The sequence below is a fragment of the Gallinula chloropus genome (genome assembly GCF_964237585.1).
Source record: "Gallinula chloropus genome assembly, chromosome: 26".
Lineage (NCBI taxonomy): Eukaryota > Metazoa > Chordata > Aves > Gruiformes > Rallidae > Gallinula > Gallinula chloropus.
In genome coordinates this window covers 3637923-3661941 of record NC_140111.1, presented here as the reverse complement: position 1 = coordinate 3661941, position 24019 = coordinate 3637923, and the positions used below count along the sequence as shown (strand labels likewise).

The following is a 24019-nucleotide window of genomic DNA, read 5'->3' as shown; positions in this document are numbered from 1 at the left end:
CCGCCGCCGCTGCCGCCGCCGCCACCCCGGAACGCGCCGGGGTAACGCCCCCGGCACCGGAACCGCCTCTCGGGGAACGGAACGGGGAACCCGGGGACGGGAGGTCGCCGAGCGTCCCGCTGCCGGCGAGCGCGGGGACTGAGGCTCCGCCCGCGGAGGGAGGAGACGGACAGACCCGCCCCCCCCCCCCCCAATCCCCCTCCCGGATGGCGCCGCGTTACCGCCGGGCACGGCCCAGTTCCCTCCAGCCCCAGCCCGGTTCCCTCCAGCCCCGTGGAGCACGTCCGGATCCCGGGGACCCTCGGGCGGGACCGCGGAGCAGAGGCCGGGGGGAGCGCGCCCCCCGCCCCGCGGGCAGGGCTGCTCGGAGAGGGGCTGCGGCGAGAGGGACGGACGGAGCGCGGAGCCGTGCGGCTGCAAAGGGCTTTATTTGCGACACGGAGGGACCGAGCCCCGCGGCCGGGACGGTACCCGCAGCCTGGGGGTGGCGGGAGTCACGGCGGCTCTGCTCAGGGCTGGTCCCCTCCGGCCTCACCGTGGCCGAACACGAAGTCGTGCATGGCCCGGACGTAGCCGGTGCCGTCGGGGCTGGTCAGCCTCAGACGCGAGAGCTGGGCGAAGCGCTGGGTGGTGACACGGCGCAGCGGGGGGCAGGGGGTGCCGATGGCCTCCAGGAACACCTGACACCGCAGAGAGGTCAGACCCGTCCCTGGCGTGGCTCCTACAGCCACCCCCGGGGTATATTCGCATCCCACCGACCCCCGCGCCCTGTCCCCACAGCCTGACCTGCAGGACATCCTCCACCTCCTGGGCTGTGTCACGGAAGAGGCTCTGGCTGTGCTGCAAGTACCGGCGGTAGAGGCCCCGTGTCTCGGCATCCAGCCCCTGCAGCTCGCTGCCCTCGGGATCCGGGCGCTGCAGGTTGTCCAGGAAGCTGGTGTTGACGGGTCCGCACTCTACCAGCGTCAGGCTGCAGGGGAAGTGGGGCGGCAGCTCTGAGCCAAGAGCCTGAGCTGCCGTGGGTCCCTGTCCCAGCGTCCCTCCACCCTGGTGGGCAAGAAAGCAGCCCCCTGCCCCTCTCCCAGCATCGCTAGTACTCACTGGATGTTGAAGGGCTGCAGGACAATGGCCAGGCTCTCACACAGCCCCTCCACTGCAAACTTGCTGGCACAGTACACGGAGTTGAAGGGCAGCCCTGGAGCAGAGCGGCACACTGAGCACCAGGTCCCTTCCCCATGGCTCCCTGTGCTGCAGGGTGCTGGGGGGGGGGGGATGCAGGGCCAGGTCCCACCTTGCAGCCCCCCGATGCTGCTGGAGATGATGATCCGCCCGGCCCTGCGGCGCTTCATGGCAGGCAGGAACGCCTGGATGGTGCGGATGGCCCCGAAGAGATTCACATCGAAGACCGTCTTCATGGCTTGGTCGGAGCAGGTTTCCAGGGGGCCCATCAGCCCCACCCCTGCATTGCACACTGCCGGGCACAGCACCAGTGAGCCAAGCACCACAGTCCCCCTCACACTCCCTGGCACCATGGAGGTGCCAGAAAACAGGATCACGGTACCTCTTCCCCGTGGATGAGCCAGTAACCCTCAGCACCCCCAAACCCTGCTCCCGTACCCCTGACCCACTGAACACACCCCATCCCTGCCCCAGCACTGCTGGTATCTGCTCCCAGTGCCATGGGGAGTGTTGGCAAACCCAGAGATCCCTCCAGCCACCCCGGGGGGATGGTGGGGGGCACTGGGAAGAGCCGTACCTAGCACATCCAGCTGCTGCTCCTGCACCCGCTGCGCAGCAGCTGCCAGTGAGCACGGGTCAGTGACATCGAGCTGCAGCACCTCCAGCGTGTCGGGGCAGCAGCCCCCAAGGCGCTCCAACAGCCGATCGCCCTTGGCCAGGTCACGCATGGTGGCATACACTGGGGGAGAGAGCGTGGCCACGGTGCTCCCCAGCTGCTTGGCTGGCACAGGGCACAGTCCAGCCCCCAGCACCAGCTGTCCCTGGCAAGGCGCTGCCTGGCCCAGCCTGGGAGACCCCAGCAGTGCTGGATCCCCTGTTGCAGCATCACCCCTTTACCTTGAAACCTGTGAGCAGCATCGTCCGCCAGTCGTGCAGCCAGCCCCAGGCCGATGCCCGAGGAGCAGCCCGTGATCAGCACCCTGGTTCTCTCCATGGACAGGCAGTGCCGACCGAGGGGGCTGTGCCGTTTAAAAGGGCTGGGAGGGGGCTACCCCCCTACCCCCCACCATGGATGTTGTGTCTGCTGCCTTATCTCAAGGCCTCTCCACAAACCTCCCTGCCTACGCCTGGGGCATTCCATGCCTTGATGCTTACGCAGCTGCTGCGATAAAGACCCCGTGGAGCTGAGACCCCCCGGTGGGATGAGGCTCTGGGGCACCAGGGGAGCCACAGGCCTGAGGATTGGCACCAGCTGGGACCAGCCCCCGCTGCACCGTGCCGTGCCAGGCACCCAGGCTGCTGGCACGCATCTGGCAGCGTGTTTCTCCTGCTATGCAGGCCCAGGGGCTGAGCACTACTCCCCTGCACCCTGTTTCACACAAGTCCTGTGCTGGGAAGAGGAGATGGACACAGGAGAGAGCACACAGCGTTCAGGCCTTTAATTGCTCTGCGGGCTGGCAGTACCACGGTGGCTCTGCTGGAGCCCCAGCTGGGGGGATGGAAAGGCCCAGAAACCCCCATCCCAAGGAGCATGGCCCCAGTGTCACTGTAGAAAACTGTGCAAAGCCTCTTTCAGTACAACAGGCACCAAACATGGCTGGGACCAGGCAGCAGCGGGGACCCATGGACACGGGGATCCATGGGGCAGGCAGCCCCCCGCCATCCCAGGGGGACCCAGGACCACACCAGGGGCAAGGGCAGTGCCCCACTCCCCCTGGGCAGGACCTGCCTTCCCCCCCTCCACTGTTGCCACCCCGAGCTTCTCCTACACCATCACCACTCCCACCAGCCAGCATGGGCCCTGCAGCAGGAATGCGTGTGCACTGTCCCCCTGCACAGTTCCAGCTCCTCCTAAGTGTCCCACAGGCGGTGTGGAGGATGCAGAGCCCTTCCCCTGTGCCAAGCCCAGCTTTCCCAGGGACAGGCTCAGGGCAAAGGCTGAGCAGGGAGCATGGCACAGGATGAGTCCCTGGAGCAGAGTCTGTCCTGTGTCTGGGCGTCATCCCCCTAAGAGTGCATCCTGCTGCTATGGGCTGGCTGTGGGCCACTGGGGATCTGCACCTGCACTCCAGCATCGCCAGGACAAAGCTGACAGGCCAGGAGCTGCCTGGAGGCGGGAGGGCTCGGGGTCTCTGACCTCCTTCCCTCCAGAGGCACGGCCCAAAGTCACACTGACCCAGCCCGTCTGCGTCGCAGGGCACTGGGGTAGTACTTGAGGAACAGCTTCCTAGAGATCTCCAGTGTGTCCCCAGCCGGCACGGCTGGGTAGCGCTTCTTGTTGTAAACAAAGCCTCTCTCCACCTGGAAGACAGCCTGGTTGAACTGGTCCTGGTGGAAGGGGCTGCCTGAGTTGAGGCTCTCCACCAGTGCAGAGACAAAGAGGCTCCAGCGCACCCCACAGTAGTCCAGCACCAGCCCTCCCAGCTGCTTGTTGGCATAGTCCAGGATGTTCCCGCTGGGTCCCCAGAGCGTCACCTGATTGCGGGCGTTCAGCTCATACTGCTCAGCCTCCCGGTCGCTGGTAGCCATGGCACGGGCACTCTCCAGCCAGCGGCCCAGCAGGAAGAGGCTGTGGCTGGAGAGGAGGCTGTCGAGCTCCGGCAGCAGGTCGTAGACAAGCACACCGCCGGCCGTCAGCAGCTCCGGCAGCGCGTGGCTCTGGAAGGCCTGGCGGATGCTCAGGTAGTAGTCGCTCACCAGCTGCTGCGCCGCCTGTCGCGTGACGTCCACCAGGTCGTAGCGGAAGGTGGGGCTGGAGCCCAGCTGCGTGGCGGCGCTCAGCAGCAAGCGCCAGGCCTCGTAGACGTCGCTGGCGTTGTACCACAGCTCGGTGTCCATGCGCAGGGAGGGCCGGCGCACCAGCGGGCTGCGGTTGTGGTTGACGCAGACCCCCGTGCAGTTGTACACGCTGCGGAGGAGCAGTCGCCAGGCACCGGCTGCGGCGGCGTTTGGGGCACCGTAGCGGCGCTCGGCGTAGCGGGTCACCCAGCTGGGGAGGTCAAGGGGCTCTTGGCGCCAACCCAGCTCGTTCATCAGCTCGTACACCACGTCGTTCTGTTCGATACCCTCAGGCACCAGCCCAGTGCCCACCATCGTGGAGTTGGGGAAGCGGCGAGCCGCAAAGGGGCCGTGGTTGATGGCCTCCACGGTGCCAAAGAGGCCATGGTTGCCCCCAAAGTTGTGCAGCATGCACCAGATGAAGGGCTGCCCATAGAAAGACTCTGTCCACTGGTAGACGGGCTTGGACTCGGCGAAGAGGTCAAGAACGATCATCCTGCCAAGGGGCACGCCACGCAGCAGGGCCCGCACCTGCGCCGGCTGCCAGAAGTCCGGCTGGTGCTGGAAGAGCCAGCCCTGCATCAGCCACAGCGCCTCGGGGTCAGCTGGGGACAGAGGTCACGGGGTGAGGCTCCCTTCCAGGTCAACCCTACTGGCACAGCAGCCCTATTCCCAGTGCAGCTGCCACGCTCCTGGTGCAGCCAGAGCTCTGTCCCCAAGGCCACCAACTGCCCCTCTTAGAGGGGAGTTTGAATGTTTGGCACCAAGGGGGTCTGCTGAGCACGGGCAGCTCAGCACACACATGGTGCCCACAGCCACCTCCCATTCTGGTCCCCGGCTCTTCCTGCCCAGAGTCCTGTAGCCAGGCGGGCACCGCACACGGACTCACCTCCTGTCATCGATGTGAAGACAGCATTGCTGACCCTCGAGAGGTAGGCAGGGTCAGAGGAGACAGGGGTCATCTCGTTGAAGGTGTCAGCACTATAGATGTGGTCTGTGCCAAATTCCTTGATCAGCTCCTTCAGGAAGAGGGTCCCAATCACCTGGAACATGGGGTCCTCCGGGTCCAGCAGGTAGGTACATGAGTACGTGCAGTCAAAGTGGCTCCAGCCCCCCAGGCGAGTGGCATTCACTCGTGGGAAGACCCTGCACCGGAAGGCAGACACAGGCATCAGGACAGGACCACCACACCCCCAGGGTGGCAGAACAACCTTTGGGAAGCTGGTGTGGGCACAGGAGGGCTACGAGCCATGTTGCTCCCAGCAGGTGCTGGCCAGAGGTGGGATCCCGGGAAGGGCACGGGGCTGAGACACTGGGAAGGGGGATGGAGCCAGGCCTGGTTCACCCCATGTGGTCCAGGAGCACACAAGGCTGCACCTACCGAAGAACCCCCTGGGGCACATGGCCTGCGAAGGCTGGCAGCACCGTGATCATCCCCAGCGAGCGCATCCTCTCCACGATCCGGTACTGGGAGAGAGAAGGAGGGAGTGGGTGGGGGACCCTGGGAAGGAGAGTGGCAGTCCCCCCACGACTCCGTGAGCCCCATCTTGGCCCCAAGAAGCAAAGTGAGGGGGTTGTGTGGGTCTGCTCAAGGCAGGCAGGCAGCCCCCAGTGTCCCCAGTACCTGCAGGTAAAGCTGCTTGAGGTGCCAGGCAGGTGGCAACGGCCCTGCCCAGCCGTGGAGGTTCCCCATGCGGTTCCAGGCCAGGAACGCCGGCCCCGTGAAGTACTCATCGATCTCCGACTGGTTCAGCCCCAGGGACCGGTACACCTGCGCACGGTGGTGGATGCTCAGCCGGCCCAGTGGCTGCCCCACTGCCGCCCTGCCTGGTCCCACAGCCCCCAATACTCAACCCGCTGCCAGGCCGCCTCCTGCCCCACGAAGGCCAGCGCCAGATTGATGCCGCTGAGCGCCATCCAGTCGATCTCCCGCTCCCAGCGCGCCCAGTCCCACCAGGCGTAGGAGTAGCTCTGGGTGCAGACGTTCTGGTAGTAGCGGTACCTGGGGGGAGCGGGCAGGAGGCTGCAGGCTGGGTTACCCCCAGGCCCCCCCCAGCCCCCCCCCATCCCAATCCCGGCCCCATTCCTGTAGCATAAAGGTGCCTTGTCCTGTGCTAACGAGGCATGAGCAGCCCCGGCCCCGCGCCCGGAGCCCAGCCCGCCCCGGCGGGACCCCCGCGGCCTCCTTACCTGCCCGGGGCGGAGGCGCGGATCTCTGCGCGCAGCCGGGGCAGCGGGTCGGGCAGGCGCAGCTGCGCCCCGGACCAGGACAGGTGGCAGCCGCAGAAGTCGCGCAGGTAGCGGTACAGACCGGCGGCCGCCGCCACGCCGCTGGAACCGGTCACGGCCACAGCCACGGCGGCTCCGGGCGGCGAACGCAGCCGGTACGTGTCGGGCCCGCCCGCCGCCAGCGCCGCCTCTACCGACAGCGACACGGCGGAGGCGGCCGGGCCCAGCAGGCGCCGCGCCAGCGCCCGCACCGCCGCCTCCTGCCGCGCGTCCCCTGCGCCCGCCCGCGCCGGCAGCGGCAGCAGCAGCAGCAGCAGCGCCAGGACCGGCACCAGCCGCGCCGCCATCACCGCTCCCTGCCCCAGCGCCGCCGGGCTCCGCCAATCGGGACCCACAGGAGGCGGTGCCGGCCGGGGCGGAACCGGCGGTGGGTGGGACCGAGACGGTACCGGGAGAAGCGGCGTCGGTTCCGGTTCCGCGGCTGGGTGTCGGCTGACTTCACGCCCAGAGTCCCCCCCCCCCTGCTCTGTGGGGCAGGGCAGCAACAGGCGGTTCCGGAGGCTGCCCGTGCGCCGGGACACCGCGGTCCCTTCCCCGCCCGCGGTGCCCACAGGGCAGGTACCGGCGGCTCCCGGCCTTTTCCCCCCCGCCACGGCTCCGCAACCCGCGGGGCGAACAGGGTCGTGGCGGTCCCGGAGCGCCCGCCAGCCCGGGGGAGCGGCGCTGCCCGGCTCAGACATCCCGGGATGGAGCGGGACCGGCCGCCGGGCCGCGCCCGGCTCTGCCCCGCCAGTTCCCCCGCACGCCCGGGCTGCGACCGGTCCGCCCCGAAGGGGGCGCTGCGGCACCGGGCGGCGGCGGGTCCCGGGCCCGGGGAGAGACCCGGCAGCGTCCGGACAGACCGGGACCCGGCAAGTCCCCGCTCCGGCCGCCCCCTCTCCCTCCCGCCCTCGCTGCCGGGGTTGCGCAGGGTCCCTGGGGTTTCGCCGGGGCCTTGGGGCGGGGGTCAGCCCTGCCGCCGGCTCCTGTGCTGGAGGGGGGGATGAAGACGGGCTGAGAGAGTTGGGCAAGCTGGGTTCGTGGCCCTGCTCGGCTGCTGCTACCGCTCCGGGACAGCCCGTGCTGCTGGTAGGGCAGGGCAGGAGCCCCAGGCCCTGCAGCGGGCTGGTGGGGGGGGAGCCGCAGCCCCCTGCTCATAGAATGCCCATCAAGCCCGAGCTGGAGTGTCTCCAGGGATGGAGCCTCCACCAGCTCTCTGGGCAGCCCGTGCCAGGGATCTACCACTCTCTTAATGAAGAATTTTTTTCCTAATAGCCTAATATGATTGCAAACACAAGTGGTGCAAGAGAGCAGGGGAGGGGGTGAAAGGGGAGAGCAGCCCCTGGACACAGCTGGCACGGCAGCAGCAGGGCACCCGTGTCTCTGCTGTAGGAGAGCTGTAGGGGCACCACAGAGCAGCTCCTGTCCTCCCAGAGACAGCGGGAGGCAGGAAACACACATGGCTTCAAACCCACCATGGCCAAGCCCCTGCAGCAACCTCCCTTCTGTTCCTCCAGCACATGTGGAAAACCCTCTTGGGCAGCCCGAAAACACATCTTGCCCAGTGGGGTCCCCATGGAGGGGGAGGCCCTGGGAGGCTGGGAGCAGGGCTACACCCCCAAGCAGGCAGAGCATTTGCCCCAGTCCCTGTGAAAGGCCGTCCACAACACCCAGGTTTGGTAAAGCCTTAGTTTTCCCTCCAGCACAACCACTCGTTTCACTGAGTTACCAGGTTTATCTGGAGGCATCAGGACAAAGCAGCCCCTGACCGGCCCCAGCTCAGGATGTCAGCCAGGGCTTGATAAGCACAGGGAAGTTTCAGCCAAGACATGGTCACACCAATCTCATTTCACAAGCCAGCTCCATTCCCCCCAGCTCTGCCATCGCCGTGACAGGATCCCAGGGCAGGAAAGCCAAAGGTCCTACCTCCCCCTGGGCAGCTTTTTGGGCTCTGCCCAGCCCAGGACAGCGAAGAGGCGCTGCAGGGAAGCAGAAAAGAGGCCACAGTGCTTGTTGTGCAGTTAGTTTAATTTATACAGTGACTGCCAGCAACACATTTCCCAGGGACAGCAGGGCTGGCATCACTGCTCTGCCCACAGACACATTTTGACTTCATCTTTCCTTCTGTAGACACCATTGTAAACATACAGCCACAGCTACCTGTAAACACAGTGCTTACCCACAAGCTGCCCAGGCACAGGACAAGGATCCCTGTGTTCCCTGCAGCACTGGCACACACCCCTCACATAATTTTAAACAGCCCTGCACTACACCACCTTTCCTCTTAATTCCAGGTTACAGTGATTCTCATTATTGTTCTAATCTGTCCACACACAAATACTTCAGACCCACTGTGACAATTAAAACACAAAAATTACACACAACACTAACAACCCCCCACTGCTCCTACAGCTACATCGAGTCGAGGAGGGTAAGAAATTAATTCACATCTTGCACAGGAGAGAAAGCAACAGCTACTATGGGAAACACCAGGGTGACTCCACTGCCATGGGGCTGCTTGGGCAAGACTCAGCCTCTGTTCTCCCTTCAGGGGCTCCTTAGACTCTGAGCAGACATGACACCATGTGGCACATGTACCTCTCTGCCTTTGCACAAGCTTCCCCCTGCTACCAAGCCTGCACAGGCAGAACCTGGATGTGGGCCCAGGATGCTGCAGGCTCACAGCCTCCAGCAACAGGAGGTAAATGGAGGTTCTGCCTGGGATACGTGCACAGTCAGAGGAGCAGCTCTTGGGGAGGATGGGAACAGCCTTTCCTGCAAGGAGAGGGTGCTTCCCCAGCACTAGAGCAACCAGAGCCACCACACACTCAGCCACAGCTGAGTCCTGCCCCTTCACGTAGCTCTTCAAGCCCCAGCCAGAGTTCAGAGAGCTGAATCCTTGGCTTTGTCAGATTAAAACACAGCACACATGGCAGCCCTGGAGGCAGACGCACACCCTGGATTGTCAAGTCCCTGCTGCTCAGTTTGTTTAACCAGAGGTAGCCACACGTTAAGATCCATGCGTTCAAACCAGAGCACCTCTTCCTGAGCAGCACGCTGTGTGCACGCTGAAGCTGTGAGAGCTCCTCTCCTTGTGCTCCTACACCCGCTCAGCCAGAGCTGCAGCTCTCTCACACTGCCCTGATAAGCCTGCCAGGGAATTCACAACACAAGGAGTACACTATTACACACCAAACCCAGACACTTCATGCACTTAAGTATCTTCAGTGGTAAACGGAAGGAGCAGAAAAAGTTTCTTTGATCCAGTGTCACTCACTACCAGAGAATGTCAAAGCTCTGAAACACCAGGGGAACACTCGAGTGCTGCAATAAGTTACTGGCACTAAGGGAGGATTTACATGCAACTCAGACACAGGGGAGGGGGCTAGCCATAAATGCATGATGCCTGACACCGCTGGAGCAGAGGGATCGTTAATCATCAAACCTGCCCTCACGGATGGTGTCGAAGGAGAACGGGAGGAACTTGAATCCTGTGCCAGTGTAGAACTTGTTCTGGAACTCAATCCTGCAAGAGAGGGAAGAGTGTGTGGTCATTAACTCAGTGGCTCTCAGATACGAGCTAGTGACTAGCAGGAGTGCCATTAGAAGTGTGATTGTTACCTATAAACGGAGCTTTAAAGAGAGAAAGTGGAATTAGAACACGTCTCTAACAGCACAAGACCCACACTTGTGTTTGGTATCAGTTTCTGGAGTGGAGTGTAACTGTCAGGGTACTTCAATCCCACCCCACAGGCAGCAAGAGGGCAACAAAACCAGGATGAATTCCCAAAGTGCCTATCATTTGAAGCACCTGGGAGCGCATGGTGTTTCCTGTTAGACCAGAGTCACAGGAGTTGGAAGGGACCTCGAGAGATCATCAGGTCCAACCCCCCCTGCCAAAGCACCTCCCCAGCTCATATTGCACAGGTCAGTGTCCAGATGGGGCTGGAATCTCTCCACAGATGGAGACTCCACACCCCCTGGGCAGCCTGTCCCAGGGCTCCCTCACCCTCACTGGGGAAAAGTTCTTCCCCATGTTGGTGTGGAACTTCCTGTGCTCCAACTTGCAGCCATTGCCCCTTGTCCTGTCCCCACAGACACTGAAAAGGGGCTGCCCATTTCCCCCTGCATCCCATCCTTTAGATATTTATAAACATTCATAAGGTCCCCCCTTAGTCTTCTTTTCTCCAGGCTGAACAGCCCCAGCTCACTCAGCCTTTCCTCATAGGGGAGATGCTCCAGGCCCTTCATCATCTTCATAACTAGTAATCTCATTCCTCAAGCTCCCATCTTAGTTAGCACAAACCTCAGTCACAGGCTGCTGTGCTCAGACTTCCTCCAGCAGCCACTTCCGTTTATTTACTGGAGCACACTGGGTTTATCCCCACACAACAACTGCTGAGCTAAGAGCTGTGCCTGTTGGCTCCAGCAGAACACTGATGGAGCCTTGTTTGCCTGCTTCCCCAAATAAACTCAGCTAATAATAATAAAAAAAAAAAGGGTTGTTCTAGAGAACTGGCCAGTGGTCAGCAGCAGCCAAATAGGGAAAGAAAGAAAAAAATAATCCCATGATTCTGAGCACAAACAAGCACAGTGTTTCAGTGGCCTTGTGAGGAACTTTCCATTGCGTGATCCACTAAAAAAAAACAACCCTAAGTCCCTGTAGAAAGCAAGTGACAGCAAATCATAGAGAAATTTAACTCAGTTCACATGTATTTTTATGAAGTACAAAAAGGCAGGCTTGAATTTTACTTCGTTTTTCCCTCCCAAACTGGAAATCACAGCAAACTCCAAAGCTGCTGGCATTTCAGCTGGCAGAAAGTGATTGCCCAACAGAGCCCAGGATGGAAACCATGAGAAAAAACAGCCTGCTGCTCCTATCTTCTGCTGCCTGTTTGTGCAGATATGCAGCGTCCCTGTGGAGGAATCCCTGGGATGGGCAGGATTTTCCGTGTGGGAGGACGGGCTCCTTGCCAACACGCTCCAGTTTTTCAGGAACCCTGAAAATCTCCATGAGTATCCTGTGACTAAGTAACTATTCTGTAAGCAAAGCCAAATAAAAGGCAGAAGGCTGTGAGTCTGAGTCACACAGAATCCCCTGTAAATGAAATGGTAACTCTGATGATGAACCGTTCCAGCTGGCCCTGGCACCTGAGAGCTGCTCTTGGACACACTCAGTGACAACTGGTCACAACTGGATGCCTGAAGCTGGAGGAGAGGCTGTGGGAAGGTTAGAGAGCCAGTGAAAACCTTTCTTTAATCATAGAATCACAGGGGTTGGAAGGGACCTTGAGAGCTCCTCAGGTCCAACCCCCCTGCCAAGGCAGCTCCCCAGCTCATATTGCACAGGTCAGTGTCCAGATGGGGCTGGAATCTCTCCAGAGAAGGAGACTCCACACCCCCTGGGCAGCCTGTCCCAGGGCTCCCTCACCCTCACTGGGGAAAAGTTCTTCCCCATGTTGGTGTGGAACTCCCTGTGCTCCAACTTGCAGCCATTGCCCCTTGTCCTGTCTCCACAGACACTGAAAAGGGGCTGCCCATTTCCCCTGCATCCCATCCTTCAGATATTGATAAACATTCATAAGGACCCCCCTTAGTCTTCTTCTCTCCAGGCTGAACAGCCCCAACTCACTCAGCCTTTCCTCACAGGGGAGATGCTCCAAGCCCTTCATCACCTTTGTAGCCTCCTCTGGACTCTCTCCAGGAGATCCCTGTCTGTTTTATCCCAGGGAGCCCAGAACTGGACACAACACTCCAGGTGGGGCCTGACCAGGGCAGAGCAGAGGGGGAGGATCCCCTCCTGTGACCTGCTGCCCACACTCCTCCTGATGCCCCCAGGATCCCACTGGCTCTCTTTAACCAAGGATCACACCTCAAGTGTTCTGTATGGTTTTTCTGCAGGTCTAGAGGAACACCCAGGGGCCAAGGCCCTTCTTCTGCTCGAGACCCTGCTGCTCCCAGGATCACTGCCTGTCACATGTACCCACTTTATTCCTAAACCTTTCACTGTGTGTCTCCCACCAGCAATTAAGTTCTGCAGAAGCATTCACTAGACAGCACCACACTGTAAATAAACAGCCTGGAAAGCTTTTGGGCAGTGAGTGTTAAAGAAAACCCTCTGCTTTTTGGCATTAATAATTAGCTTAAGCCTTTGCTGGAGTGTAGCTATGCAGATTGTCAGACCCAGCAGAGCCATGGAGTACCCACACTGACTGGGAAAGGTGGCAACTCACACTCCCATGGGATGTCACTGCAGACACAGTTGTTGACCAGCAGAACTAACCTCTGTGTGGTACAAGTGTCCTCCAAGGGGTGTGCTCGCCCCAGGGGTGGCTGTGTTCAGAGCACACCTTGAAGGGAGATGCCTGCAGTCAGAGTGCACTGGGGTGTTGGTGCAGTGTGTGTGTCGGTGCAGTGTGTGTGTCACACTTACTCTCTCCCAAAAAGGCCAGGAGTTTCATACCCCACACCCTGGGTCACTCTGTTCTCACTTACAGGAGCCTTTCACACTGCCTCTGAGAGCAGCGCTGTGCTCTCCTCTCACAGTCACACAAACAACAGGCGCTGCCTCCTGACCTTTACAAAGAAAAACACCAATTCTGGCAGGAATTCTGGGCTCCACCACTCCCAGGGCTGGGATGCAAGTCCAGCACACCCACGCCTCAAAGCCATGTTGCTGCTCTGCCCGTGGCAGTGGGCCAGAGGGGAAGGTCTGTCTGTCCATCCTCAGCTTCCAGCTGGGAACAGCCGCCCATGAAGAGCTGCAGAATTGCCATTTTTATTTATTCCACAAGGTTGGTTGATGTTGGCCACATTTTTGGGGCTTGAAATCTTTCTCCAAGTCCCTAAGCAGGCCCACAGCACTCTCCAGCTTTGCCATTCAGAATGTGAGCTCTGTGCTTTTGCTGTCCCTAAGGCTGCAGGGCTGAGAGTGCTGCTTTGGGTGCATTTCACTGCACCCAAGGGGCTCAGCTCGTCCTGGGGATGATTACAGAGCAGCAGCAAAGAGCTCAGGCAACACACAACAAAGAATATAATGTAGATGTCTCTGTCAAGTCCAGCCACAATGAAGTGCACACACATCCTGGGAAGGTGCTGCTGCTACACCTGAGGGAGAGGACAGGCTGAAACCTTTAGCATGAGCAGAAAACAAGAGTTGTCCCTGTCTGCACAAGCTGTAGTTGTGTACAGCCAGGACCTACACTGATGGACATGGGCTGAGTGGGGGACTGGCTGAGAGATGCCTGAGCCACCAGAGCAAGCCTCATGAGCACGGTCTGAGCCTCCAGCCTCTGGAACTGAACCTTGTACATCACGACGCTCACTGAGCACCAACCTCTCTCCTGCAGAGCAACACAAACACCACTCTTCAGCGCCCTGAATTAACCTTGTTTGCTTTGCATTATGCCTACTGGTAGCCATTCTTTCTAGCTGTGGGCTGGTTTTGGGACATACTCAGGGAGACTAGCTTCTGGCTCCAAATCAGGCCTAAGACTGAGACTAAAATACCTCTTCACACAGGAAAACAGCTCCACTAAAACCATGTTCCTGCATCAATCCACGATGCTGTGACCTTCCTTGGAATCCAGCTACAAACTTCTTCTGGGCAAAGTCTGTATTTGCTCACATCAGAAGAGCTGACTAGCTTTAAAAAAGGTAAGCTACATTAATCTAAACACTCACATCAAACTATATTACTGACAACCAAATAGAAAGGTGAAATATTTCAGATCAGGAGTTAAGAGCACACTGCTCTTAAAGCACAGCCAGCAGTTCCAGGCTGGCTCCAGCTGACCTCCAACACACATGCCTGTTGTCTTGGCAGTGCTCAGAGTGCTTCCTCCACCCCAGAATGCCCAGAAAGACCCAGCCCACTGAAAGAACTCATGCTTTCTGAAAAAGCACAAAATAAATCTTCCTCACCAGGGACTGATAGGCAGAAGACATGGAACAATCTAAGCTTTTTTTCCCCCCCCACCAGTAAGATACATACTAATTCCTCCTCCTTTCCAGGAAGGCTGAACCACCCACACCTTCAGAATTCCTGAGAGGTGACTCTTCTCCCACAGCCAGAACATCCGATCTGCTCCTCCCTGGACAGCTGTATCTGACCCCCCTTTCCTTCTAATGAGGGAACACTTACCAATGGAAATACCCTGATAACAGGTTCAGAAGCTAAAAGGAATGTTAACACTCTGTTCCCTGGAACAACTGCAGGTGCCACCTCCTCCACAGCACTAACAAAAAGCAACATGCCCCAAAAGCATTTCAGCAGATAACCTGCAGTCTGAAACACTGCCTTCCACTTGCTTTGCAGGCTCTGTGCTTGAACAGGTTTTCCTCTTAAGGAATGTACAGTAAAGTTTTACAAATTGAGGGAAAATGGGGCTTCATTGAGAGCTTCAGTTCAGCAGCTCCCTTAGTGTCTACTGCTGCTGCCCAGCTGGGTTTCTCTGTTTGCCTGTTCAGTGACCTGCTCCTGGAGAGCAGCCCTGCTGAGAAGGACTTGGGGATTCTGGTGGATGAGAAACTTCACATGAGCCAGCAGTGGCTCTTGCAGCTTGGAAGGCCAATGGTATCCTGGGCTCCATCAGCAGAGGGGTGGCAGCAGGGACAGGGAGGGGATTGTCCCTCTCTACTCTGCCCTCCTGAGGCACCAGTTGGAGTCATGTGTCCAGAGCTGGGGCCCCAATACAAGAAAGATGTGGGACTGTTGGAGAGGGGTCAGAGGAGCCACAAAGATGATCAGAGGGCTGGAGCAGCTCCCCTATGGAGACAGGCTGAGGAAGCTGGGCTGGTTCAGCCTGGAGAAGAGAAGGCTGTGGGGGGACCTCACTGCAGCCTTCCAGTCCCTGAAGGGAGCAGAGGAACAGGAGGGGAATCAGCTTGTTAAAAGGGTAGATAATGACAGGACAAGGGAGATGGAGTGAAGCTGGAGGAGGGAAGGTTTAAATTAGATATTAGGGGGAAGTTCTTTGCAGAGAGAGTGGTGAGGGGCTGGAACAGGCTGCCCAGAGAGGGGGTGGGTGCCCCGTCCCTGGGGGTGTTCAAGGCCAGGTTAGATGGGGCCCTGGGCAACCTTGTGTAGCTCCAGGCCTGGAGGTTGGTGTCCCTGCCTGTGGCAGGGGGGTTGGAGCTCTGTGACCCTTGGGGTCCCTTCCAACCCAGGCCAGTCTATGATTCTATGATTCCCTGGACACATTTCCAGACAAGTCTGTCATCTCACTTTAGAGACAGCCTGGGCCTGGCACTGCGAAAAGCCACTCGGCTGAAGCGCAGCCCCCAGCTGCCACTCGCTGCAGGAGCTCTGAGAGCACCATCTGTGAGCACAGTTTCTGATTATTAACACAAGACAGGGATCTCCAGAAAAACCACCCATCTCAGCCTATCCCTTCGGGTAGAAAAGGAAACACAAAGTCTGCCAAGAAGAAAAGCCGTTCAGAGCCGCTTATGTGCCGTTGCTCGGGACTGTTGCCACCCAGCACAGCATTCCAGAGGAGCAAGGCTTTGAAAACCCACTAATTCCCAAGCAGCTGCAGCCTAACCCACCATAGATGGAGCTGGAGTGCTTGCTTACTCTCTGCTCTTCTTGGACAGCTAGTGGTAGTACCAGGCAGGGCTCGCAGAGCTCCCTCTGTCACACTGATGCAATGGAGGAGCACAGTAACAGCAGGATGAGGCAACACCAGCCAGTCAGCAAGAAGTTCTCAAGTGAACAGAGGGAAGATTTCTAGGCTACATGCCAGGAAAGACAAGTCCCATCCCACAGCCATGTTCAGCAGCAGTTCCCTGGGCTCCTCCACACAAAATGGTGACACCTCCAAACCTCAGGGTGATGCCCGGCCTGCCTGAGCCATGAAGACCCAGGCCCTCAGCCTGTGGCCTACAGGCTGCCAACAGAGAGGGCAAAATGACAGAGCTTTCCTTCCCCAGAAGCAGGGGAAAAGTGAAAAATACTGATTTTCCTTATTTTTCATAGAATCATAGAATGGCCTGGGTTGGAAGGGACCCCAAGTGTCACAGAGCTCCAACCCCCTGCCACAGGCAGGGACACCAACCTCCAGCCTGGAGCTACACAAGGTTGCCCAGGGCCCCATCCAACCTGGCCTTGAACAACTCCAGGGATGGGGCACCCAGCCCCTCTCTGGGCAGCCTGTTCCAGCCCCTCACCACTCTCTCTGGAAAGAACTTCCCCCTAATATCTAATCTAAACCTTCCTTCCTTTAGCTTTAATCCATCCCCCTTGTCCTGCCATTGTCCACCCTTTTAAAAAGTTGCTTTTTCTTTCCTTTTTTTTTTTTTTTTTTTTTTTGAAGGCACTGGCTGCCTTTTTGGCTCACAGAACTACTTCTAAAAGGCACTCACAACCTCTTCTTCCCATTTAAGCAAGACAGAACACTCCTTATGAACTTCACAGGACCTTGCTTTGCTCCCTCAAACTACCAGGAAAGAAGCTACCTGAAGAGATGGCAGATCTGAACTCTATGGATGCATAAAGGCATACTTCCCTACACACAGATGTACTTCCCTACACACAGACAAGTATGTACTTCCCTATGTTTTAGGTTGAAGAGAGCCCTAGGCAATCAAAACCCACTCCCACATTGCTCCTTTGATCCCACCAGTGCACTCACCAGAGAATCTGAGTGGGACAATGAACACTCTTAAACAGGGATTAGAGAAAGCTGTTGAATACTTCCCATACTTGGATGCAGCAAAAAGGATGAGTAATTCCTTCTTGTTTACCAAGTGGCACACATGGGAGCTTAATAATGATGGGAGAAGGGCTACAAATGCACCAACAAGTAAGACCAGCAAGAAACAGCTCCTATTCCACAGCACCCCAAAGGGTAGACAGGCACAGCTGCCTCTGCTCCATGGCCAGTCTTACACAGTGAAGCAAGACCACGTGAAGGAAACTGGCAGTCTGTAGCTACCATGTGCTAAGTAACACAAGCATCAGAACCAGGCAAAAGACTGAAAGGCAGAACAAGGAAGCCCCACTGAAAGCCACAAGCAGGCTCATTTGTCCAGCACAACCTTCCCATCCCGCTGTTCACAAAGCTTCAGTCTAACTCTGCTTGTTAAGCAGAGGTCAGTCACTCTCCACAATTTCTGAGCAACACTTACATGTACAATCAGGAGTGGTGTATCACTAGAAACAAGGCAAAAAAAAAAAAATCTCTGGCCCTTTTAAAGACTTTGAGATGTTTAGGTAGATTTGCAGTTACTCCAGCACTTCTGAACGTTGTTGATCTTGGCTCAAATATTACCCACTGCCCCCATTTCACAGCCTCAGCTTTCCCAGGTAAGGGACAACAGAGTTTTCTAGAAGATGGCATTTTTGCATTGTCCAGGTGACACTGATTTTCTTGCTCTGAAGAGCTTTGAAGTTTCTGTGTGTTCCAGTAACTCACCAGTGCAAGCGGAGAGCGTGGAGAAAAGCAGAGAGCCCCTCCATGACCAGGAGGATGGCTACTGTCAGTGTGGCAAAAGCACCAAATACGAAGAAGAGGACAAAACCTCCACCCAGGCTCCTCACACTGAGGCCAATGTGGATCACCATGGTCCAGAGCACCTCCGACAGCTCTGCCAGGAGAAAGGGGAGAAGATGGCTCATTTCAGAGCATTCAGCAAGAGTGGAGCATTGTTACAGTTTGCTTACAAAACAAAAACTGAAGTCAAGCAAAACCCCACGACAACAACAAGCTGGGATGTTGGAGAGGGACAACAGCTTCTGCAGCCAAGCATGCCAGGATGTCACCTCCAGGATGTCACACTGTGTGAGCAGAGCCCTTGCTCAGCAGCTCTTTGCTTTACTCACTGCTTTCAACTCCACCCCTCCCTTTTAGCAGCCAAGCACACACTGGTGTTTGGATTTAATTACCCCCAGTTAATGCACACGCAGCTCCAGCCTGTTCCCACAGAGCTGAGCTCCAAGCAGCTACGTCCCCTCCTGCCTTTCACCTACCCCTGGTTGGACACACGGATCCAAATCCCAGTCCCATCAGGAATACTCACGTGCATGGGCCAAGCTGAGAGCCCAGAGCCTCAAGTAGGATGCAGTGTTTGAAATGCACCCCAGGCAATACTCGATGGTGTGGATAGCCTGGTACACCACCGTATCCCCAAAGTCAAACTGCAAAGAGAACACAGGAGATGAAGAGAGCTGCGAGCCCCGCAGCAGCCAGGGCTGGGCAGAAGGAGCACACTGCCTGCTGCTCTCACTGAGGACACTGTGTTTGAGGTTAGACACTGACACCATCTTCTCCTGGCTCATCACAGAATCACAGGGGTTGGAAGGGACCTCCAGAGATCGAGTCCAACCCCCCTGCCAAAGCAGCTCCCTAGGACAGGGCACACAGGTCGGTGTCCAGATGGGGCTGGAATATCTCCAGAGAAGGAGACTCCACATCCCCTGGGCAGCCTGTCCCAGGGCTCCCTCACCCTTACTGGGGAAAAGTTCTTCCCCATGTTGGTGAGGAACTTCCTATGGTCCAACTTGCAGCCATTGCCCCTTGTCCTGTCCCCACAGACACTGAAAAGGGGCTGCCCATAAAGCCATAAAGCATGTGAGCTTTATAAATGAAAAATGAGTTTTGATGCCTTGGTGGTTTTGTGGAATGATAGTTCAGTGCTGCAGGTTGGATGTTATTGTTTTCACCTTATGGCAGATGAAAGTAAGATATTTCCAATTCAGCTACGGACTTTGCCAGGAAAAGACAGTTCAGCAACAACATGGTATTTACATGAATTCACCAGCAATTTGTATGTACCACTATACAAGAAAGGAGACAGTATTCCAAGCTGACACTGTATATGCACCTTTGTTATGGGATCAACAAGAACATTTTGCAAAATACCAACCTGCCCTTTGGGAGAGCAAAACTAATGCATAAAGCAGCCTTGAAAAAGTCACATCTGTGCACCATTCCTTGGCAAAGACTCTGGGTCTTGGTAATTTTTTCACATAGTAAAAGAACTTATAAGGAAGTATGTCATGTAGGACAGGTTCTTGTTTTGCAGCTTGGGAAAGCATTCCCTACATTTTGGATTTCTTCCATGCTACAGAAACTGCTCATGTTCAAGTTAAGGGAACACCATGTTTTAAATACATGAAGTGACTAATGCCCTAAGCATGCAGGGAAAGCTATTTATAGTCTTATTTCTCTCCTAGTCTATCTAGAGCAATAAATATTTCAAACAATTAAGATAAATTAGCTGTCTAAAGCCTAACTCTTTCTCCACAGAACGTGACCTCTACAGCAAAGCCTGCCCCAGTGCCCAGCAGCACCTCCCAGCACACAGGGCAAGCCACCCTGCAACCAGAGGAATGTGGGAAGTATTTAAACTATCACAAGTTTCTGACAGCTGGGCAGCTGCTGGAGAGAGCTGCCACTGTGCTAGGGAGCAGGAGAAATCAGCACATTTGTAGATTTACACACTTTTCCCAGGTTTAGTGATGCACAGGAGTGACAGGTACCCCAGCACACTGCTCCCACCCCCCTCGGTTCTAGATGGGCCTCTGGAGAACAGATCCCCAAGAAAGGCTACATGCAGCTCAATATACAGCAGCATTGTTGTTGTGAAGCTAGTCTAAGTTCACAGGAGACTGGTCTGGGTTGGGAGGGACCCCAAGGGTCACAGAGCTCCAACCCCCTGCCACAGGCAGGGACACCAACCTCCAGGCCTGGATCTACACAAGGTTGCCCCAGGGCCCCATCCAACCTGGCCTTGAACACCCGCAGGGATGGGGCACCCACCCCCTCTCTGGGCAGCCTGTTCCAGCCCCTCACCACTCTCTCTGTAAATAACTTCCCCCTAGTATCTAATCTCACCCTTCCCTCCCCCAGCTTCACTCCAGCCCCCTTGTCCTGCCATTATCTACCCTTTTAACAAGCTGATTCCCCTCCTGTTCCTCTGCTCCCTTCAGGGACTGGAAGGCTGCAGTGAGGTCCCCCCACAACCTTCTCTCCTCCAAGCTGAACGAGCCCAGCTCCCTCAGCCTCTCTCCATGGGGAGCTGCTCCAGCCCTCTAATCATCTTTGTGGCTCCTCTGACCCCTCTCCAACAGTTCTACATTTTTCTTGTATTGCAGGCCCCAGATCTGGATCTGGCCCCACTCCTGTATGAACATTCCTAAACCCCAGTTTCTCTCATGCTCGTTACAAGTGTTCACAGATGAGCAGTTTCTCAGAACAGAGCTTCTCTTTTACAGAAAGATACTGGTTAGTTAAGTTGTTGATCTGTATGAAATTGCTTTTGCTGTATTTGCTGACTGGCAACAACCAGTATCACCCTTAAAATTGCAGATTGTTTGGGAAAAAAAGTCTCTTTTAAACAGTTTGTTGCTGTGCAGGATCACCAAAGACACAACATAAGGCAAACAGGTCTTCTTCTGCAGAAGTTTAATAGCAAAACCTGCTCAGTTTCAAACCTCCAGTGTAACGGTTTTCCAGGTAAACTAAGCAAGATCTACAGACAGGGGATAAGACAAACAAGCTGCAGAGGTGAAGTAATTAATGGTCTGCTAAAGGGCTTATATGTATGAAGAATTAAAAATGGCCTGTAACATGTAAATAGCTAGATCTTTTGGAAAACAAGATGTGGTGACAGAACATGTGTCATTCAGCATGTGCTTTACACCAATGGGAAATGGTCCAGATACACATGAACGCAAAGCTGGCTGTAGTCTTACCACCTCATCCTCTGTAGGCTTGAAAACATAAGTTTACATTTAGTGCAGTGTCTCAATCACAAGGTTAATCATGAACACATTCAGCAATTCCCTCCTAAACATGATGCAGTAAAGTGATAACATGTCACATGTACTACAGAGCTGGGGCTGTTCAGAGGCATCAGAACACTCCCACACTACATAAGCTTGACTCCTTTTACTTCACTACCCAAGGTAAGCCAGAAGAGTTGATATTGTCCCCCAACAGCCAAAATGCATACAGCAACAAGCCTGCACTGCTGCAGAAGTACAGCCCCATGATTTTTTGCTGGCATTGGCAAAGCCAGCAGCACAACTGCACCTCAGCCAGAGCAGAAGCTGCATCTGCCACCTTGGAGCACTGTGCAGCTCTCACTGTGTAGCCCCCAGGGTGATGGTTTTTGTATGGGGGACAAACAGAGCTCCCCTTTCCCTTTACATGCAAACTAATATAAGCTTTTTCTGGGGCCCTGGGATGAGCAAGAGATGCTTGAAACACTGCTATGGAAACACTTCACTGAAAATACTGCTATGTGGTTCCAAGAAGCTTGGAAATTGAAAAATACAGTCATAAAGCTGGCATAACACAGTACCACGTGCCTTGCCCTGATAGAGGAAGATGGTTGGGTGCTTACCTCTTCCCCCTCCTCCGAATGGGTGGACAACTGGTCGTGCTGAATGATCTCTGCATCCTCCTCAGTTGGTCCATTGCCCACCCGGATCCCACCGAAGTTGTGTGTCCCCTAATGCATGCAGGAAAAGAAAGAGCAGAGTGGTGTTTGTGCTTTGCTGCAAGAGCACATGTGTCTTACGACTCCGTGTGCAGCAGCAGCTCACAGAAGAAACCAAGATCTCAAAGCCCAGGTTAAACCATCTGTACAATTCTATTTCCCAGTTTGCAGGAGAAAGATGCTGATTCCTGCTAGGGCTGGGGAGGGGAAAAGTCTCTCTGAATGAATACTTGATGCATTTCTACAAAGTAACTGCAGCCCTAAGTAAAACAAAAGGCATCTCTCTCCTCAAGAGGACATTGGCTGGCACTGGCATGCAGCAGACCAATGTTGTGTGCCCAGCAGCTGCTGGGCACGTGCTGGAACACACCACTGGTGCTGTGAATGAACCCAGTGACAGAGCAGCCTGTCGCAGCAGGAAGGACTGACACAGACACACATGCACATGCTTGCTCCCTGCCAGTGCCAGGACACCGACACCACACATGGGAAATCAGACTCTCCTGCACTTGGAAACACTACATTGTGCAAGCAGCTCCTTCTTAAGACATCTGTACTGACATTCAACACCTGACTGTCCTCATGCCAAACAGAGAAGGATAACCCATGCATCGGGCTGAAGCTTTGAAAGAGCCAGGAGCTCTTCTCACTCCACAGCTGCAATCACTGTGCATTTAACATCCAATTTATGGCAGGCTTCCTCCTCCACACCTTCTTACCACCAAGGAAGGGCACACAAACCTGTTGATCATCTGACAGTGCCCTCAAGCAGAGTTTATATGGCCTGAGAACCAAGGTGCAATGTGCACACCACTGTCGCTGGGTTTCTGTTCAGCAAGCAGGGCTGTGCCCTGCACAGCCAATTTCTATCTCTTCCCAGACACTCCAAAGCAAGAAAACATTCACAACTGCTCTGAAGGACTATAAATTAAGATGTGTGAGTCTGACCCACACAGGGAGGTGAACTGAAATACCATAAATGGGAAGAAAAGCCCTGAGCTCAGGTTTAGCACTGGGGTCATCTGTGCCACAGAGTGTGAAGTAACTCTGAACACTGAGGCTGCAGCAGTTTTGGCATGGCTGGGTACACCAAGGAGGCTTAACATCCCAGGGCCTGCCTGCTTTCACAGCTCATGGCTCTGGCACACCAGCAGAATGGCTTCTAAGGGATCTTCAAACCCATTTCATCCTAGAAGCCTGCTTTTATTTTTAGGCTGGACTGTAAATTTGCCTGTAACATCAGATGTGAAATAAAGATTTTATCTGTTCTTTAAAAGCAAATTAGGTAGAAGTTTATGATGTGAAAATAGTAATAACATACACTTCACCCACCCCATTTATAGTAAGACTGTGCTTTCTATTAGGATTTTCAGCACCTTTGAAGCATTACAAGCTCCTGATGTACCAGGGTGCTCTTTATACATCTCTAGGCTGCAGGGATTTTCACTTCTGCAGCTTTTCCCTTGCACTTGACTTGTATCTGTTCTCTCTCAACTGCCCAAGGTAAACATGGCTTCATCAGCTCTCATGGTTTACTTTACACTCTAACCACACCTCATCCAAGACCTTCCCTCACAGCTTCTTGACTTGAAGTGTATTTAATACGCTGGATGGATCACAGACAAAAGATCCATTTGAGTTTCTGAAATTTCTCTGAGGCTGCTTAAAATGTCATGGTAGAAACACTGGCCAACAGCTAAAAAGTGCCTCTGAGCACCTCTGACACACAGAATGCACAATGTGCTTCACACAGCTTGTGAGATGTGTGCTTCCTCATCACAGGCAGCATTCACAACTGAAACCAAGGTGAAAGATGCAGTATCATAGAATCATAGAACAGTCTGGGTTGGGAGGGACCCCAAGGATCACAGAGCTCCAACCCCCCTGCCACAGGCAGGGACACCAACCTCCAGGCCTGGAGCTACACAAGGTTGCCCAGGGCCCCAGCCAACCTGGCCTTGAACACCCCCAGGGATGGGGCACCCACCCCTCTCTGGGCAACCTGTTCCAGCCCCTCACCACTCTCTCTGTAAAAATCTTCCTCCTAATATCCAATCTAAACCTTCCTTCCTTTAGCTTTAATCCATCCCCCTTGTCCTGTCATTGTCTACCCTTTCAAAAAGCTGATTTCCCCTCCTGTTCCTCTGCTCCCTTCAGGGACTGGAAGGGTGCAGTGAGGTCCCCCTGCATCCTTCTCTTCTCCAGGCTGAACCAGCCCAGCTCCCTCAGCCTCTCTTCACAGGGGAGCTGCTCCAGCCTCTAATCATCAGTACTGGGAAAGGGACCAAGCGCTGGGAACCACTGCAAGCATCACTCTGCCAGAGAGCTTCAGCAGTAAGAGGCTGTC

General features: G+C 55.8%; 3 protein-coding genes across 3 annotated transcripts in view; all 3 read right to left on the bottom strand.

Annotated features, from left to right (window-relative positions):
• Window positions 1-429: 429 nt before the first annotated feature.
• HSD17B1 (hydroxysteroid 17-beta dehydrogenase 1) lies at window positions 430-2173 on the bottom strand (the record flags this gene model as incomplete). The annotated part of the gene is made up of 6 exons (XM_084275634.1): window positions 430-680; window positions 787-970; window positions 1102-1195; window positions 1292-1471; window positions 1757-1918; window positions 2077-2173. The coding sequence occupies 6 exons, from the start codon at window positions 2171-2173 to the stop codon at window positions 510-512; spliced, it is 888 nt and encodes a 295-aa protein (XP_084131760.1). The 3' UTR covers window positions 430-509.
• Window positions 2174-2603: 430 nt separating this feature from the next.
• Window positions 2604-6533, bottom strand: NAGLU (N-acetyl-alpha-glucosaminidase; the record flags this gene model as incomplete). Its single annotated transcript, XM_084275660.1, has 6 exons — window positions 2604-4562; window positions 4847-5103; window positions 5339-5424; window positions 5582-5728; window positions 5812-5959; window positions 6148-6533. 6 exons carry the CDS (start codon window positions 6531-6533, stop codon window positions 3346-3348), a joined length of 2241 nt encoding a protein of 746 aa, XP_084131786.1. The 3' UTR covers window positions 2604-3345.
• A 1712-nt stretch (window positions 6534-8245) lies between these two features.
• Window positions 8246-24019, bottom strand: part of ATP6V0A1 (ATPase H+ transporting V0 subunit a1) — a 35314-nt gene continuing 19540 nt past the window's right edge. The window contains exons 18-21 of the mRNA XM_084275591.1: window positions 21577-21684; window positions 18247-18364; window positions 17643-17814; window positions 8246-9751 (exon numbers count right to left, since the gene is read on the bottom strand). Of these exons, the coding sequence (XP_084131717.1) occupies window positions 9658-9751; window positions 17643-17814; window positions 18247-18364; window positions 21577-21684 (492 nt within the window). The 3' untranslated portion in view covers window positions 8246-9657. The remainder of the gene's footprint in view (window positions 9752-17642; window positions 17815-18246; window positions 18365-21576; window positions 21685-24019) is intronic.